This window comes from Panicum virgatum, chromosome 3K (assembly GCF_016808335.1).
Source record: "Panicum virgatum strain AP13 chromosome 3K, P.virgatum_v5, whole genome shotgun sequence".
Taxonomy (NCBI): domain Eukaryota; kingdom Viridiplantae; phylum Streptophyta; class Magnoliopsida; order Poales; family Poaceae; genus Panicum; species Panicum virgatum.
Window position 1 is genome coordinate 15,328,312 of NC_053138.1, and position 16,038 is coordinate 15,344,349.

The 16,038-nt window shown below is 46.7% G+C and overlaps 3 protein-coding genes across 3 annotated transcripts; 1 reads left to right on the forward strand and 2 right to left on the reverse strand.

The window, feature by feature from the left end:
• Positions 1–3,951: 3,951 nt before the first annotated feature.
• Positions 3,952–8,465, reverse strand: LOC120697812 (sugar transporter ERD6-like 4). Its single transcript, XM_039981164.1, has 17 exons — positions 8,049–8,465; positions 7,853–7,942; positions 7,311–7,370; positions 7,159–7,224; positions 6,849–6,914; positions 6,660–6,735; positions 6,350–6,414; positions 6,175–6,267; positions 5,967–6,047; positions 5,799–5,883; positions 5,430–5,476; positions 5,290–5,352; positions 5,153–5,212; positions 4,951–5,016; positions 4,805–4,864; positions 4,492–4,606; positions 3,952–4,388 (listed from the first exon to the last, which is right to left on the reverse strand). Exons 1-17 carry the CDS (start codon positions 8,349–8,351, stop codon positions 4,276–4,278), a joined length of 1,509 nt encoding a protein of 502 aa, XP_039837098.1. The 5' UTR covers positions 8,352–8,465; the 3' UTR covers positions 3,952–4,275.
• A 2,535-nt stretch (positions 8,466–11,000) lies between these two features.
• LOC120697813 (probable DNA-3-methyladenine glycosylase 2) lies at positions 11,001–12,416 on the forward strand. The gene has a single exon (XM_039981165.1). It carries the CDS (start codon positions 11,319–11,321, stop codon positions 12,192–12,194), a length of 876 nt encoding a protein of 291 aa, XP_039837099.1. The 5' UTR covers positions 11,001–11,318; the 3' UTR covers positions 12,195–12,416.
• Positions 12,417–13,145: 729 nt separating this feature from the next.
• LOC120697816 (protein RADIALIS-like 3) lies at positions 13,146–14,513 on the reverse strand. Its single transcript, XM_039981167.1, has 2 exons — positions 14,138–14,513; positions 13,146–13,446 (listed from the first exon to the last, which is right to left on the reverse strand). The coding sequence occupies exons 1-2, from the start codon at positions 14,394–14,396 to the stop codon at positions 13,442–13,444; spliced, it is 264 nt and encodes an 87-aa protein (XP_039837101.1). The 5' UTR covers positions 14,397–14,513; the 3' UTR covers positions 13,146–13,441.
• Between the last annotated feature and the right edge of the window lie 1,525 nt (positions 14,514–16,038).

Genomic DNA, 16,038 nt, shown 5'->3' on the forward strand with positions numbered 1-16,038 from the left:
TACCACGAGCAGGAAGCCGCCGCCGCCGACGCGTACGCAAGCGAAGGCAAGTTTCATCGACCCCTACGTGAGCGGTTGCATCCATGTGAGGATGTTTAGCTGTAGCCTGGGTCTAGGATCGATTACATATACCAGTACTTGAGTGATTGAGTGTGCTCATGCATGCATCTGAGTAGTCATGCATATCCAGAGCTAAGAATAGGATACGAAGGGATCTGGCTGAGACCAGGGCAGCTGGTTATGCTGGAGCCGGCGCTACCGTGGTGGTAGACTGGCAGGTGAGTGCTACCGTGGTGGTAGGCTCGAGTTGATATGTTGAGGGATGGTTGCTGTCCTGGTGAACCATAAGGACCGAGTTGTTTTGACATCTCACCTAGCTTACTTTAGTACGACCACAGGTTCTGGTATGGGCCGGACTTAGCCTAATCCCACTGGTTAGCCTGACGGTCACGGGGATGGTTTACGGGTATAGACCATTGGGGTCAGGGCCCGAGGGTTTGTGCGGCCGGGCTGGGGCGTGACCACGGCTGGGTGTCGGCTATGTCGGTTGTCCGTTCGGGCAGCCGAGCGTGTGGGTACAGTGTACGACCTCTGCAGAGTGTATAATCCATTCGAATGGTCCGTGTGTAGCGAAAATGGCCTCTCATGCCATATTTCAATATAATGTTTTGGCGATTGATGACACACACAACACTTGGACTAATATGATTGTCAAGATAAACATTCCCAGGCTTTTAGGTTCAAGTGATGACAAAGAGAAGATATGCGCAGCTAGGCCCGAAGGGCCACCCCTACGGGGTGGGGGTCGAGGGGGAGCCGCCCCTCGCGGGTCTCAGGGCAGCGCCCTGAAACCTCTTCGGTCCAAAGGACAAGAATTGAAGAGACTGTGAAGAAATTCAATACACCGGTTGAACCGATGTTAAGGAAAAGACACACGCCGGTGTAATTGTCCAGAAGCTGGAAACTGAAGATACACTCACCGGATTAACCGACGTTGAAGGAAATGCATACGTCGGTGCATTGCCAAACGAAGACCGATGAAAATACATACACCGGTTGAACCGACGATGCATCGGTCAATTGCATCGGTTCAGTTGTCCAGAGAGGTGGTTTTTGGAGGAACGTGAAGAAGTTACAATCACCGGTTAAACCGACGCTAATTTTACATACACCGGTTGATTGCATCGGTTAAACCGGCGATACATCGGTTAATTGCTAACGGCTAGTTTTTCAAGTGGCAGTTTACATACACCGGTTGAACCGATGATGGCTTTTGGGGTACGTCGGATTAACCGGCGTTAAGCACATTTCTGGCAGCTTTTCTCCAACGGCTATATTTGCTTGTGCTGCCTATATATACCCCCAAGGTCGGATCATTTGAGAGTGCTGGAGTTCAAGGAAGTATACAAGAGCTAAAGATCATCTCCAACCACCATAGAGCTTCATTGTACATCATATAGGCTTAAGCACACTTGTGAGAGTGCTTAGTGCTTGTTTAGGCTTAGTTCTTGAGAGAACTAGCTTGAGAGAAAGCCTTGCTGCGGCAAGCACCTTGTGTACTCGTCGTGTGACCCTCCGACTTGGTGTGGAGTGGCAACGACACTTTGTGCGGGGAAGGAGGCCCCTACTTGGTGTTAAAGCTCCAAGATAGTGAAGACGGTGCCGTGGTGACGCTTCAAGATAGACGGTGGCGGTGACCTCGTCTTTGTGACTTGGCGTCACTTAGCCTTTGCTTGTCGGGAGCCTTGGAGGCGTGGCAAGACGGTGATCAAGCGAAGAGACTCGGCATCACACTTGTTCGTGTTGGACAAGTGGCCGTGGACGTAGGGAGGGACTTTGGTGTCCTAACCGAACCACGTTAAATCGTGTGTCTTGGTGTCTTCACGGGAGTTTGCATATCCTCTCCCTTACCGCTTTACTTACCGCATTACGTTTCCGCATTTACTCTATCTTGCTTACCTTTACTTTCCTAGTTAGTTTGATTAGGATTGGCTATAGGTTGCAAGTCTTTTGGGGTAAGTAGAAGGTAGCATAGATAAACCTTAGTCATAACTAGCATGTGTTGGACGTGTTAGGTTTATTTTATGCAATTAGATTGAGCCCTAGGTTAAAAAGCGATTAGCGACCCTATTCACCCCCTCCTCCTCTAGGGTCGGACACCCCAGTGATCCTTACACCGTGCCCACGGCATGGGCAGGCTACGGTGTGGTCCTGACAACTAGTGAGCTATCTATTGTGGGTTGTGTCGGGAAAGGGTTGCATACCATTAGTTGCATTGCTAATGCATTGTGCTCAATGTGCGTCGTGCATGTCATTTCCCCTCCCATAGGGCGAGGTGGAGCTTGCTGATTACTTTTAGTACTCACCCCTGTTGATTTTTCTCCAGAGGATCCTGACTTTGTGCCAGAAGACTACGAGTAGATCGTGTCCGCACCCATGCTGATCTAGTGGAGCCGTGATGGATGAAGAGCTAGTCCTTCATGCCGTCATGCTAGTCGTTATCCTATGGTTGTTCTGTGTAGCGTTGTGTTGTCACTTCACCCCTCGTGTACGTGTTGAATAAAGCTCTGTATGACTCTGGACTCCACTTGATATAACATGTATTATGCCGGAGACCTTATTCGGTAATTAATACATGGTTTAGCCTTGATCTTCGGGTCGGGGCGCTTCAGCACGCCCCCTGCTCCGCGCGTGCAGACCATTCGCGCACGCCGCCGCGGCCCTGCTGAGATCCGGGCGGGAGGGAGTAGCCGCCGCACTCTGCTGAGATCCGGCCGGGAGGGAGCTCCGGGGCAGCTCCTCGCGTCGCACCGCCGCGGCCCGAGCAGGCATGCTCCGCCGGCGATGGGGGCGGGAGCGCCGGAGAGAGAGAGGAGGGGGAGAGTGGGAGGATGGGGCCGTCGGGACTCGGGAGGGGGAAAAAGTAAAAAATTCTGATACGCGGGTCTCGTAACCGCTAGTTGGTATAGAGAGGAGATATAAAGAATAGATGTGTGCGGAGAAACTAAATATAGAGTAGAGAACCTCGATGACTAGGATGAAATATTCCATTTAGACAGTGAGTTTGGAGTATGACGAGTGCGGATAGGCTGATGGCAGCTGGCGAGCTGCCCACAGCCACGTCAGCTTCATATGGTAGAATAAATAACAATTTCGTGCTTCTCGTGGAGTTTAGAACGCTGGAAGCCCATGACGAAAGAGTCACGTGTGGCTGTTCGCATGCTGGAAAGGCCAAGGAACAATGTCGCAAGTCGGCATGTGCAGATCATGCCACCCAGATTTTCTTCTCCCAAAGCTTGATGATTGGGATGCACTGATCGCCGGAGATCTCTCCGTTTGGTAGCAACGGACCCTCGCGGCTCGCGCCCGCGCCGCGCTCCTCCCCCGACGCGGGCACCCCCGCCGGCGCCGGCCTCGAGCACAGCAAGCGCCCAATCTCCACGACCTCGCCGCCGGGGAGATAATAGACACGGTGAGAGGGAGACGGACGAGGCCGCGCTCCTCGCCGAGCTGACCAGCAACCACGATCCCGGCCGCCGGCGACTTGTTCATAGAACAGAGTTCGAATGGGCCTCCACGCGGCCTACTGTTTGTTGGGCCCAGCTTTAAGTCGCCAATATCCCCCGCGATCCAATCCAAAATATCAGCAGCCCGGATTGGATCGAAACTTTGGTGGGCCCAAGCGAAACGATGCATCTACCGCCTCCGCCTACACCGTAGAGCTCCGATCGGACGGTGGAAACGATCCCCATCCCCACAGCTTACCCTCATTCACTACACCGACCTGCATCCCCGGACCCTGGCGATGCCCTCCTCTGTCGTCGGAGTCGAACCCAGCAAGAACATGGACGGTGATCAGCGGCTGGGGTGCCCAGGTTATGCCATTTGGTAATCCAGTTACAGATGTAAGTGCCAGCCGAAACTCTTACCCAACAGAAGGATTCCAAATCAGACAGGCCTCAAAGATACTTTCTTGAGACTGATCACTCCTGTTTTTTACATACAACTTTGACAATGCACTCTTGATCTTATACAATACTTAAGGCAGGAGAGCAATTTGGTAAGAGTCAATGCCCCAGCATTTACATGTATTTTCACAGCATTGCACAAGAATGTACAAACTGGCGTATGAACAGAAAGAATCCGTGGCCTTCACCTAGTATTTGTGCTGGGAGGAATACCCAAAATTTCCAGTTGCACGAATCAACCGTTGCCTTCCAGGAGAAAAACTCGAAGAATCATTGGGTGATTGCATCTGCTTAATGCGTGTAAACCTCAGCGAAACGACCATTGGATCTCCTCTAGAGTTCTGCCCTTTGTCTCTGGCACCCAAAGGACAACGAAAACCAGAGTGAAGGCGCTCACAATCATGTAGGAGAGGAAAGTGCCTGTTGAATTTGCAGGAAGAAAAAAAAAAGGCAACCTGAATCAGATATCATGGTTCACAATCCTATTCCTATGAAAGAGGGAGGCATAAAATAAAACTCGAACCTCCAACGCTCCAGGTGAGCATCAAATTTGCTGTCATTGTTATAGCAAATGATGTCAACCAGGCTGCCAGTGTCGCAAAGCTTCCTCCAAGACTCTTGATGCTAACCGGGAGGATCTGAACACATACAAAGTTTCAGTTGTCTACAGAGAACTTACATCACGTGCCTGAGTTTTAAAACAAACGCACTTGCTCCAAAAGTTATGGTTATGCAGAAAGAAAGAAAAAACTGCCTTTTACTGGAATGACAAAACTAGAAGGTAGGTATTTTACAAGCAGAGATAACTCAGACATCTATGTGACTAAGTACGGTACCTCAGACATCATAAGCCAGGGAATGGCACCCATACCGAAGGAGAAGGCAATGACCAAAGCCTGAACATATATAGTGTCTGAGTTAAAATTTGGCGTTGATTCCACATTGGATGCAGATATTCAGAAGAAATATAACAGAAACATACCACGAGAGCGACCAAGGAGATCATACTTAAGATGTAGTATGTGTTTGAATCATGTGAAATGTTATCCTGAAAAGAATAGAAAAAAACACAGTAGACTGAGATGAGGCACCCTGTAACGATATTGCGCATCAAAATCTGCTTACATGAACTATTATCTTCCGATTAAGTTTTAAGATCCTAGAGTAAAGAAACTTGAACATACCTTGAGAAAAGAAACAACAGAAACAGCAAGAAGGCATAGAGTCATCCCGGAAGTAGAAATCTGTCATTTGAAGGCGGAGTTAAGTCACAATTGCAGAATAATGCAAACAAATGATTGCATAGTGAAGAATAATTTACAATAAGAAGGATGCGCCGCCCAGCTCTGTCTAACAACCATGTTGTAACTCCTGTGGCAAGAACCTGACAAAATGCTGTGAGCAGCTTAAATAAATCAGGATAAAACTGAATCAGGTCATCAACTTATCGTAGCTATGCACCTGGATAGCTCCGAGCGAACAGGTGGCCAAGTCGCTGTTTGTAACCCCTGAAGATTTGGGTGTTAAATTTGGAGAAAATAGACTATGTTAACATGTTATACATAATGGCAAAGGATCCTAAACTATTAAGGAAAAAAGTTAAGTTTATGGCTATTCTGGTGGTATGAAAATCAGGTATCTACTACGTTATTCCTACATCTAGAAAGCATATAGCCATTAATAGTTTGCACCACGATAGTGGTTATCAACAAGAATTATTTCCTACAATTCCAGTTATATTTGCAAGGTGTCCAAATTGTGGTGCCTAAGACTTATTATAACTACTAAGAACAAAAAAGTACAGCCAAGATAAAAAACCACACAACTTACCTGCAGCTTTGAAGATGTTACTTGCATAAAACAGTATACCGTTGATTCCACTTAAATTTTGCAGTACAAGTAGGCCAATCCCTAGCTGCCAAGGTGATGAGCAATGACATTACAAACTGTATTTAATGGTTTTGGCATGAATTAAGCCAACAAAGTTAAGGACATTACAATTAGGGGCGTGCGGTATTTCTTTTGGTTTAACTCTTGAAAACTGATTGTAGTCCTTTTGCTCGCTGATTTCACTGCCCTCTGCAATATGCACATCAAAACTAAAGATGATTCTGGTGTTCAATCTAAAGAAAATATTGACAGCTAAACTGGAAATAGTTCATAGTTCACATTTAGTCAGTCCAGAGGAAAAGTATAAAGTGCTAGCCTTTATATCATTCACTTCTGCAGTGATGTCAGTTTCAAACCCCCTCAGCACTTGTAGGGAAGTCTCACAATCTTCCATCAAATTCATCTTTGCCTAGAGATAAGAGAAACAAACATTGATCGCTAGGATTTCAATTTGATGTAACATTCCATATCCAGTTTATGCATATACATACCAGCCATCTTGGAGATTCTGGAATGAAGAAAAGGCCAGGAATCAACACTGTGCACGGCAAGGCTCCTGAAAGGATGGTAGCCCAGACATTTAGATAAGAAATTATCTTGACTCCAGACACACATACTAGTCTGCACATTTCATATTTAATGTGAAACTACAATATCTGACTAGCACATTTCTATGATCATAGTCATGTTGGAGAACATATTGCAGTTACCGATCTTGTGAGCTGAAATATCAGAGGTTAAGTATAGAATGGAATCAACAAGAATTTAAATCAGTAATACAACAGTATCTAGCAACCTTACCCATCACTGCAAGAAGCCTCCATGGAACAAACATGCCGAGCAAATAGGCCAACAATATACCGAGGGTTACAGACAACTGTAGGATGAACAATGGCACAATGAGTCCCAACATAAAAAAAGAGAGAGAGAGAGAAAGTATTGTTTATCTCGCAAAAAGAAAAATGAAAAGATTCTTGTGATGAAGCATACCTGGTTCACGGAACCAAGAGCTCCTCTCATGTTCTGAGGAGATATCTCTGCTATGTATACTGGTACCTGGTATCACATAATTTACATACCAAGATTTAGTCATGTAACTAGTCCAAACATCCAAGGTTCTTTTAACAACGAGTAAGTTATACATCGGTTATGGTTCACTTTAGATCCACAATATTGGAGTCCCACTTGATCTTTTAGTCTCTTTCTTCCCCGAACACTTACAACTGCACTAGTGCCTGAGTTCTGAAATACAGAACTTCTTTGCAGGAAATAAGCAGGCAAGAAATCTTCTATTACAAACCGTATAGGATATAATGCCGACACCGAATCCTTCAAGCAATCTTCCCATATACAGAAACGAGGCGTCCTGTAAAGTAAAACGGACATTAACAGGCAGATAAAGAAGCAGCAATGGATGAAACTAAACTCAGGGCACATGCCCTTGTTTCATACTTTTGCGAAGGAGATCGCAAGCCAACCGATGATATTTGGGATTGCAGCGATCATCAGTGACTGCAAATTTTTAGCAAAACTGTCAGAATAGCAGTAAAGCTTTAGTGCAGTTAACTACTGAAATGTTGCCACACGTTGGACAAGAGACCAAACTTATGTACAAATTACACACATTTTATTTTATCAAAGTAAAGAAAGCAAACGAACATGGAAAAATAATTTCAAATCCCAATTTATTTGACTATACCGAAAAGTAACTCCATAGTCCCTAAGCACCCATTAGTTGAAAATAATTAACTTTCAATTTTCAAAATTCAGCAGTTTTTTTTCCTGAAAAAAGGCCCCACCTAAAAAGAAGTGATTTCTATCAGGGGAATGAATGGCTTTTCTTGTTGGTTAGTCTGCACACAACCTACTCTCTGTCTATAAAAGAAAGAGATGTTGACCCTCCTCCTTCATCGTCAGCTTACAAGTAACAAACTGATCATAAAATGGAACAACAGCTAGTAACCGCCAGGAAAGAAAGGTGCCGAATTTCTCACCCCTTTGCGACCAATGTGCTCGGCCATCTGCCCGCTGGCAATCGCCCCGACCATGGCGCCGACGTTGGACAGCGAGCCGAACGCCGAGAACTGCAGCGCGCGATCAATATCGTCAGGCCCGAGGAACCGCAGGATCCGGGAGGAAGCAGGCAGCCAGGCGCAGTCGTCAAGTCAATACGATACAGCTGGGACTCACCTCCGAGATGGAGAGTCTGAGGTCCCGAACCATGGCGTCCTGGGTGGGCGAGGAGAAGCCGCTGGTGAAGCCGAACTGGATGGGCCCGAGCGCGACGATGAGCGTGCAGAGGAAGGCGGAGACGTGGGACTCGCGAAGGACGGCCATGGAGGAGGCCCCGGGGGCGACGCTGGACTGCCGCGAGCTCATCCGGTACCAGCTGCCCGTGTTGACGACCAGCAACGGCTTCCGCATCCCGCCGTCGTGGTCGCTGCCGCTCTCCTCCCCGGCGCCGCCTCCGCCCCTGTTGCTGGTGCTACCCATGTCGCCACGAGCTTGATTTTTCTTTCCCCCTGGAGAGTGGAGACGTCTCAAGAAGAGGACACGATCGACGCGAAGAGGAACCGTCGTCCCGTTGAAAAGGGAAGGCAAGCAAGACTCGGGGAGTGCCGGAGTGGGTTGTCTTGTATGAAGCTCCGTTGGGGGCCCACCGGATAGCCACCCAGATGTGCTCGCCGAGTCTGAGCTGGACCGACCGCTGCCGTAATTTTTTTCCCTGTAATAAATTGCTCACGAATCTGTTTACGTCAACATAATGTTACTATTTTTGGCAGCCATTTCTGCATGTTGGTCCATAATTAAGCTTGTTCTTGATGTTTTATACCATGATCAAGGCAGGAGGCTTATAAGTAAGACCGAGCGAGCTCGTATTCAGATGATCAGATCCACGTGAAATGGTCTTTTCCAGATTTCGGTCTACCCCGAACCAGACTACCAAGGCCAGTTTCAGCCTTTCGAAAAGAAAGGCCAATTTCAGTGGCAGTTTCATGAACACAGTTATTTAGACCGAGAATTAAGATAACAGTCTAGATAACTATATCAGATGAGTTTTATGGTGATAAAATTCTTCTCACATTCCATGAAATTCCATCTTTCTCCAATTATTGTAACGTCCGTAACTTAGGATGTTGTGGATTGTCGAGACCTCTCCTTGCTTTGGTGGACGCGCCTAGAATACGTAACGGCTTAGAATTGAATTTTGTACGCTTTGTTCTTGCAATAAAGCGAGGGAAATCTTTTCTCTAAAAAAATTCTATCTTTCTCTCTCCTTATCATGTTAGTAAAATTGATGGTATTTAATGTCATGAAATACTCCATGAATCTCCTATTGAGACTGGTCTAAGGCCATTCCCAGTGGGGTTTTTATAAAAGTTTCATGCACATTAATTAGCACAACATGTAGGATTATATGATGACATGACATAGAATTTAAGAAGAATTAGAAAAAACCGGTTTTATCTAGATGAAATTCTTTCTACACAAATACCAACAGTATATGAGTCTTGAAATTAAATGCAACATAGACCCTAGGAAACCAATTATGTATTGGGAGAGATAGTTTCAACCTTTGTTTCAGACCATCCCCAACCCTCCTAGTAAAATGGTGTCCATAGCATTAATGAGGCTGCCACATAATCAATATGATGACATAGCAAGAGAGTTAATGAGAAAAAAGATATACATGATTTCTCATGCAAGACATCATGTCTACATAAGAACTAAGAAAGAGAGAAAAATGATAGAGTGAGGCATGCAATGAAAGAGAATAGAGAGGATTGGATGAGACTTATTTTCTTCATTCATCATAAAAACTATGCATTGGAGAGGTAATGTCTATAGCTAGTTTTTTGCTCTCTTTTTTTTAGACATCACATACAGATACTATGAGTTGGGGATGGCCTCATAGTCTTTTTGTTTATGTGACTACTTTAGAAATATCAACATGAAAACCTTCGCTGATATTGGCATAATACACGCACTTTGGGCCTGTTTGGTTTCTTCTAGCATAACTAGCGCAACGAGGGAATCTTGTATGCATGAAGTACTAAATGAAGTTTATTTGCAAAGCCTCTTCACGGATGAGTGTAACTTTTCGCGACGAATCTAATGACGGTAATTAATTGATGATTGGCTACATTAATGCTACAGTAACTAACATCTAATCATGCAGTCAAAGACCTCATTAGATTCATCTCGTGAAGTAGCACAGGGTTGTGGAGTTAGTTTTGTAAACTGGCTTTATTTAGTACCTCTAATTATTGATGAAAATTTATGCTAGTGTGTTAGGGAGACGGCCTTTGTTCAACGGATAAGAAAACAGAAAAATCGATGATTTGACATGCTCGAAGAACCCATTTCCCCATCAAGATCTTGTGCTTCCAAAACGGGGGAGCATTGACCGACAGATACGGCAGATCGACGCCGCACTAGATTACGAACTTCCCGTCCAGATTCATGTTATAGAAGATACTCGCAAAAATGATTATTAGATGTACTAGATGGCATATACGCACGTAAGCACGTTGGCGCCAGCCCACGGGAGCTGTCCATCTCCGGCGCTGCTCGCTCGGGTCCGGCCACGTCATGCTCTTTTATGGGAAGAGCATGGGCAGCTCGACGAGAGGGCCATGTGGTGGGTTGCTCGATCTGGTTGCCGTGCTTCAATTCCCTTCTTCTCCAGCTCGACGAAACGGCCATGTGGGGGGTTGTTGCTCGCGTCCTGCCACAGTGCCACGGCCGGCCAGGGTCCAGAGGAGGACGCGCATGTGCGGGTCATGGCGGATCTCCCCCCTTGTTCCCCTGATTTGATGGAGATGCGTCGCTCGCTGTCTCCGTGTTCGGTGGCCCTGATGTACGACCCGGCGATTGGCCCGTCGCGATCGCGCCGGCACCTCCGCATATGTACAAGAATACAAGATTGATGGGCTGTTTGTTTGTTCGAGGTGTTTCCATCGGCCGATTAATAAACTCCCCCGGCCACTGGCTAATTAAGCACCCGCGCGCTTATGCGTGGTGCCCCTCGCTCACCCGGCGACGCCGCCGTGGTCCCTGACCTCGACGGCAAGGCTACGCAGAAATGGCGCCTCTGCTTGCAACCACCTCTGCCTCCATGTCCTTGCTGCAGAGTTGCAGGTAACGTTCGCCGCCGGCGCCGGGGAGCTGGTCCTTCGATTCCGCCATGGCGGCGGCGGCGGCGGAGCCTCAACTTGGGCCGGAGTGTCTGGGGGCCCAGGATCTAATATTTACAGCCCAGGTTAGATCGCGATTCTTCTCCGCGATCCAAATTTGAGTAGGCCGAGACGGGGCTGCGCCATTTATCTGCAACTGCAAACGAACTAGAGTGGGCCGTGCTCAGGCGGGCCAGCCCAACCATATTTCCCTACGGTCCAAAGCAGTTGGCTGCTCCTGTGACCTTCAACTCCGGCGCCGCCGTACGTCGCCGAGACCCTGATGGGGCGGCCGGCCCGCTCCCGTCCTCCGGCCACCGTGCCGCCTCCGGCGGCCACCGAACTTCGCTCCACCAAGATCTCATTCCGCTCCCGTAAGATCGTCAAGACACCGCCGGGAAAACCCCTCGCAACGGCCGCCGTGGCACCACCGTCAACGGCGCCGGCGCCTTTACTTCCAGTGCTGCCGGCGCTTTCTTCGCCGGGAGAGATCGCTGCCGCGCTACGCCACCTCCAAGCTGCGGACCCTCTCCTCTCCGCGGTCATCGCCTCCACTCAGCCCCCCGCCTTCGCCGCTTCCCCATCCCTCCCTGCATTCCACTCCCTCGCACGCTCCATCCTCTACCAGCAGCTCGCGACCTCCGCCGCCGACGCCATCTATGCTCGCTTCCTCGCACTCCTCCCGTCTGCGTCCGCCGCAGCCTCCGACGCGGTAACCCCTGCCGCGGTCCTTGCGCTCGCCGCCGCCGACCTGCGCGCCATCGGCGTCTCCGGCCGCAAGGCCTCCCACCTCCACGATCTCGCGACCAGATTCGCGGCCGGGGAGCTTTCTGACTCCGCCGTCGCCGCCATGGACGAATCTGCGCTCCTTGCCGAGCTCACCAAGGTGAAAGGCGTTGGCGAGTGGACAGTCCACATGTTCATGATCTTCTCGCTGCACCGCCCCGACGTGCTGCCGTGCGGCGACCTTGGCGTGCGCAAGGGCGTGCAGGAGCTGTACAAGTTGAAGGCCCTGCCCAAGCCAGAGGAGATGGCGGCATTGTGCGAGCGGTGGAGGCCATACCGGTCGGTCGGCGCATGGTACATGTGGCGCCTCATGGAGAGCAAGGGCGCTGCGGCCAAGAAGAAGAAGAAGAAGAAGGGTAATGTGAGCTCTTAGTTAGGTATGTAATGTCAATATGTCATGTATGTGATGATCTTATGTATTTGCTGTCCCAGGCTGTTAGATTTAGATGATTCTGGGGTAGAAGGTGTCCCAGATTTGTGAATCGTTGTGACTCTGTCTGTCCTTGCAGAGCTGCAACCGAAGTCGATTGCTAACATGCTTGCAATTGTATTAGGGCCGTGTTTAGTTCTTTACACGTAAAAATTTTGTGTTGAAATCTTGCTAATTTGAAGTATTAAATGAAGTCTATTTACAAATTTTTTTGCATAGATGGGTTGTAAATCGCGAGACGAATCTAATGATGCTAATTAATATATGATTAATTCATAATTAGCGGATTGTTATTGTAGCATCACTGTTGCAAATCATAGATTAAGTAGGCTCATTAGATTCGTTTCGCGATTTACAGCCCATCCATGCAAAAAATTTTGTAAATAGACTTCATTTAGACTCAATGTATGTGTCCCAACATTCGATGTGACGTTTTTTTTACGTTTACGGGTAAAGATCTAAACAGGGCCTGGATATTCAAAATCGATGCTGCTATGCTTGTAAGCTTGTACCGCTGAGCATAATAATTTGAGGGTTTCTATCCTGATTCTTGTTTAGAGAAACAGGAATTTTGTTGTTGGAAATGATACGGTATTTGTGCTTTCATATATGCCATTCCATATCATTATTTAGTCATGACTTGATTGTGGATCTTAGAACAGTAGGTGCAAAATAGTTGGAATAATGTTTCAGAACCAATCTGTGTTGCTGTCTTGATTCTACTGTTACACCATCTTGTTTCACTTTATGCACAGAGGATTCTTTAACAGTTACTGTTGGTGGACTCGAATGTACATGATTCTAGCATTAGGTTCTTTGCGTCGTTCATGAGCGCAATCTAGCGACCTCTCTTTTTGAGCCCGATGCTAAGAAACAGTGACCAGCTAAAGCAAATTTTCGAGGCAACAGAATGCTACCAGGCACAACTTTTTTAATTAACATAAATACATGATTTTACATCTTCATAACTTAGTTTAAGGGGATAATGTATACAGGGGGTTTATGAATGTAAACTAGATCCTACAACAACAAAGAGACTTAACATTGCTAATTACCTACTATATACATATACACAATGTTTCATCATTTTATTCTCCAACCAGAATTGGATTACTTCGCTTCCTTCTAGAACCTAAGTGAATCATAGATTCTTGGAACTTTTGTTTCGGCCCACTTGAGCTTCTGATGCTTCAACCTGGAAACAAAAGCAAACAAACACACATCAGTTCATCTAAGTGCGGAACATTACTTCTAATTTGTAATCAAGTCTACTTGTACTGATTTAGCTGCTATTGTAGTAAGGCATTGCATCTGCAAAACCACCCTCGAAATAAAACAAAAGAAAAGGACAAGAAAGAAAGCAAAGAAACTAGCAAACTCAAACCATGCCCAGGGGCAGACCCAGACCTGCACTGCTCAAAAGGCCAGGGGGAGAACCTTTTTGGCAATAGGTTAAGCTGTACGAGAACTGCATGTCAGCTTCAAGCTGCATCATTATGGAAGGAGGAGATTTTTCGGGTAGTACTAGGATTGGAGCCCACATGATTAGTGGGCATCAGAGTGGACAAAGACCAAGTAATTAGACCCTGATCCTTTTTCTGAATAACAAAGGATGTATGTAGTTTGGCGCATAGAAAGTTGATGAGGTCAATCATGAACGAAAATCTAATGAACATAAAATAATTAGATGCCCTCGAGTCTGTGAGTTCAAGTGTTTACCCATTAGTGGTTGATAATTAAAAAAGGTATGATAGTCGCTATGCTTAGCTGCAGCCTGCTGTGTGACTATTACTAACTAGCATGCTTAACCAAAAGCCTATCAATACAGAACAAAGCATCTTATGTTATTTGTTGCCAGTTTGCTTTGGAAGCGCCATGGACTTTACCTCGGGTCCAGAATCCCTGCGTCTTGTACTTGGGGTACGTAACCCGCCCTGACTCAATCATCTTGACGTCGTCAACAAGATCTTCATAGTGGCAGCGCACCTCCTCAGCAGACTTGATGCCTCCCATGGCGCTGGACACTTTGTCCCACAGGTTGGGTGTGCCCTCACCATAGTAGGCGAGTGCCTCTTCAAACATCTTGTTCTCTTTCAGGCTCCATGTTGAGTTGGAATTGGGAGAGGAGCTCTGTGATCCAGCCATATTTGGAGTATCCTTGGTAAGATACTGAACCTGGGTTGGTGCTAAGGTTTACTGTGTCTAGTGTCTAGACTGAAGTCTTTTGCTCCTCAGAAGCTCTTACGGTTTGGTTTCTCCTGTCACAAGGTCTGCTATTTATAGCCCTGGGGTTGCCTGCTGCATGTGTGAGCTGTAAGTTGTATGGAATCATGATTGTTGAGTAAAGGTGGCTGAGGAGAATAAGGTTGGCTGGTTTCAGAGCCAAGGGACATGGAGAGTGTGTGATCTAAATTCAAAGAGTAGAAATGTCTATGTTTTTCTTTTTAACATCTTAAGCTTTTTGTGCTGAGATGACTGGTGGTGCATGATGCAAGATACAGTATCAGAGGAATGGTTCTTCGTGTCTCAAGCTTACGGCCATAGCACCTGTGAGTTCATCTACTGTTAAAGTTAAATGACTTTTTGCAAGCACTTCGTCACCCATTCTAGCACATCAAGCTTGTGTCTGAACTTGTAGGTGTGTAAAGCTCACGAATAGTGGTCATTCTTCTTCGGAAGGGAAAAGCTTAGGTTCTGGTCGGCCTGTGTGTTTCACACAACCGAGATGGAACTGACCTGATTTGGAGTCTGGACACCCCATTTCAGATCTGATCATTTGAGCCTACTGAGGAAATGTAACAGTTGTTCATCACAGGTCACTTCATGGCTGCACGCATGGAGTGCTTCTTGTTGCAAAATTAGGACTTGTGTGGCACATATCTCCTCAGTCCAAAGCATTACCATGTATCATTGCTCCTTTTAAGACGTCAAAACAATTTAAGTTCAAGCAATAGCCATGTACGCACTTCTGGATACATGCATGAAAGATGAAAGAAGATGAAGCTCTCTCTAGATCAGTGATAAAGTAATGGCTCCTATATTTGGCTCAAGCTCTGATCAAACTTCTACTTTCCAGGTGGCAAAAGAGAGGGCAGCTATTGTATCCAGCAGCTGCTTGTATGCTTCGTATCCACCAGCAGCTGCAGAGACCACAAGAGAGAAAAGGATGGTGCTGGGGATGTATGGGCTTATAATCCAACTAAGTTAAATGCTGGCCCTGCTCTGTAAGTAGTAACTGCTTAATCCCTTAGTGACTAGACTGACGTATTGATTTGCCTCTCCTTAAGAGGCTGGTCAACTCATCACATGTCCTATGAGTTGGCCAAGCAATTTTGCAGTATTGTGCTTTGTCTTCTTCACCAAGGTGATTGTCTGTAAAGGTTTTTAACTTTTGCATGGCGAGTGAATGGAAATCTGAAGCCTAGCCTTTTGTGTACCTGAAACGGTTTGATCTGGGCTGCATTCATGCCCCGTGCAGCATGCAAGATTGGAAGAATATGTGCCAAAGCGAGGCATGCTGACCCCCTTTCGGACTGAGAATACGTTTCACTTGTTGGCAGGGCCTTGGAAGAGGGAATTGATGAATTGGATATGTTCTCTAGGGTCCATGCTAAATGCTAAAATATCAGTAATATTTATTAGGTCATGCATGATGCTTGCTACCCTTATGGCTTGTTGCATGTTAAAACCCACATCAGTAAATATTTATTAGGTCATGCCTGATGCTTGCAAGATTCTGGCCTTGCAGAATGGAGGCCCACATTGTCTTTACTGTCTGAAATGCGAG

Excerpts from the sequence above, each read along its gene's own strand:
- LOC120697812 (XM_039981164.1), bottom strand. The coding sequence starts at position 8,351 with ATGGGTAGCACCAGCAACAGGGGCGGAGGCGGCGCCGGGGAGGAGAGC. Across the intron at positions 6,048-6,174 it reads CAGAAGTGAATGATATAAAG|AGGGCAGTGAAATCAGCGAG; the intron begins GCTAGCACTTTA and ends TGCATATTGCAG. Across the intron at positions 4,389-4,491 it reads GCTCACCTGGAGCGTTGGAG|GCACTTTCCTCTCCTACATG; the intron begins GTTCGAGTTTTA and ends CAAATTCAACAG.
- LOC120697813 (XM_039981165.1), top strand. The coding sequence starts at position 11,319 with ATGGGGCGGCCGGCCCGCTCCCGTCCTCCGGCCACCGTGCCGCCTCCG.
- LOC120697816 (XM_039981167.1), bottom strand. The coding sequence starts at position 14,396 with ATGGCTGGATCACAGAGCTCCTCTCCCAATTCCAACTCAACATGGAGC.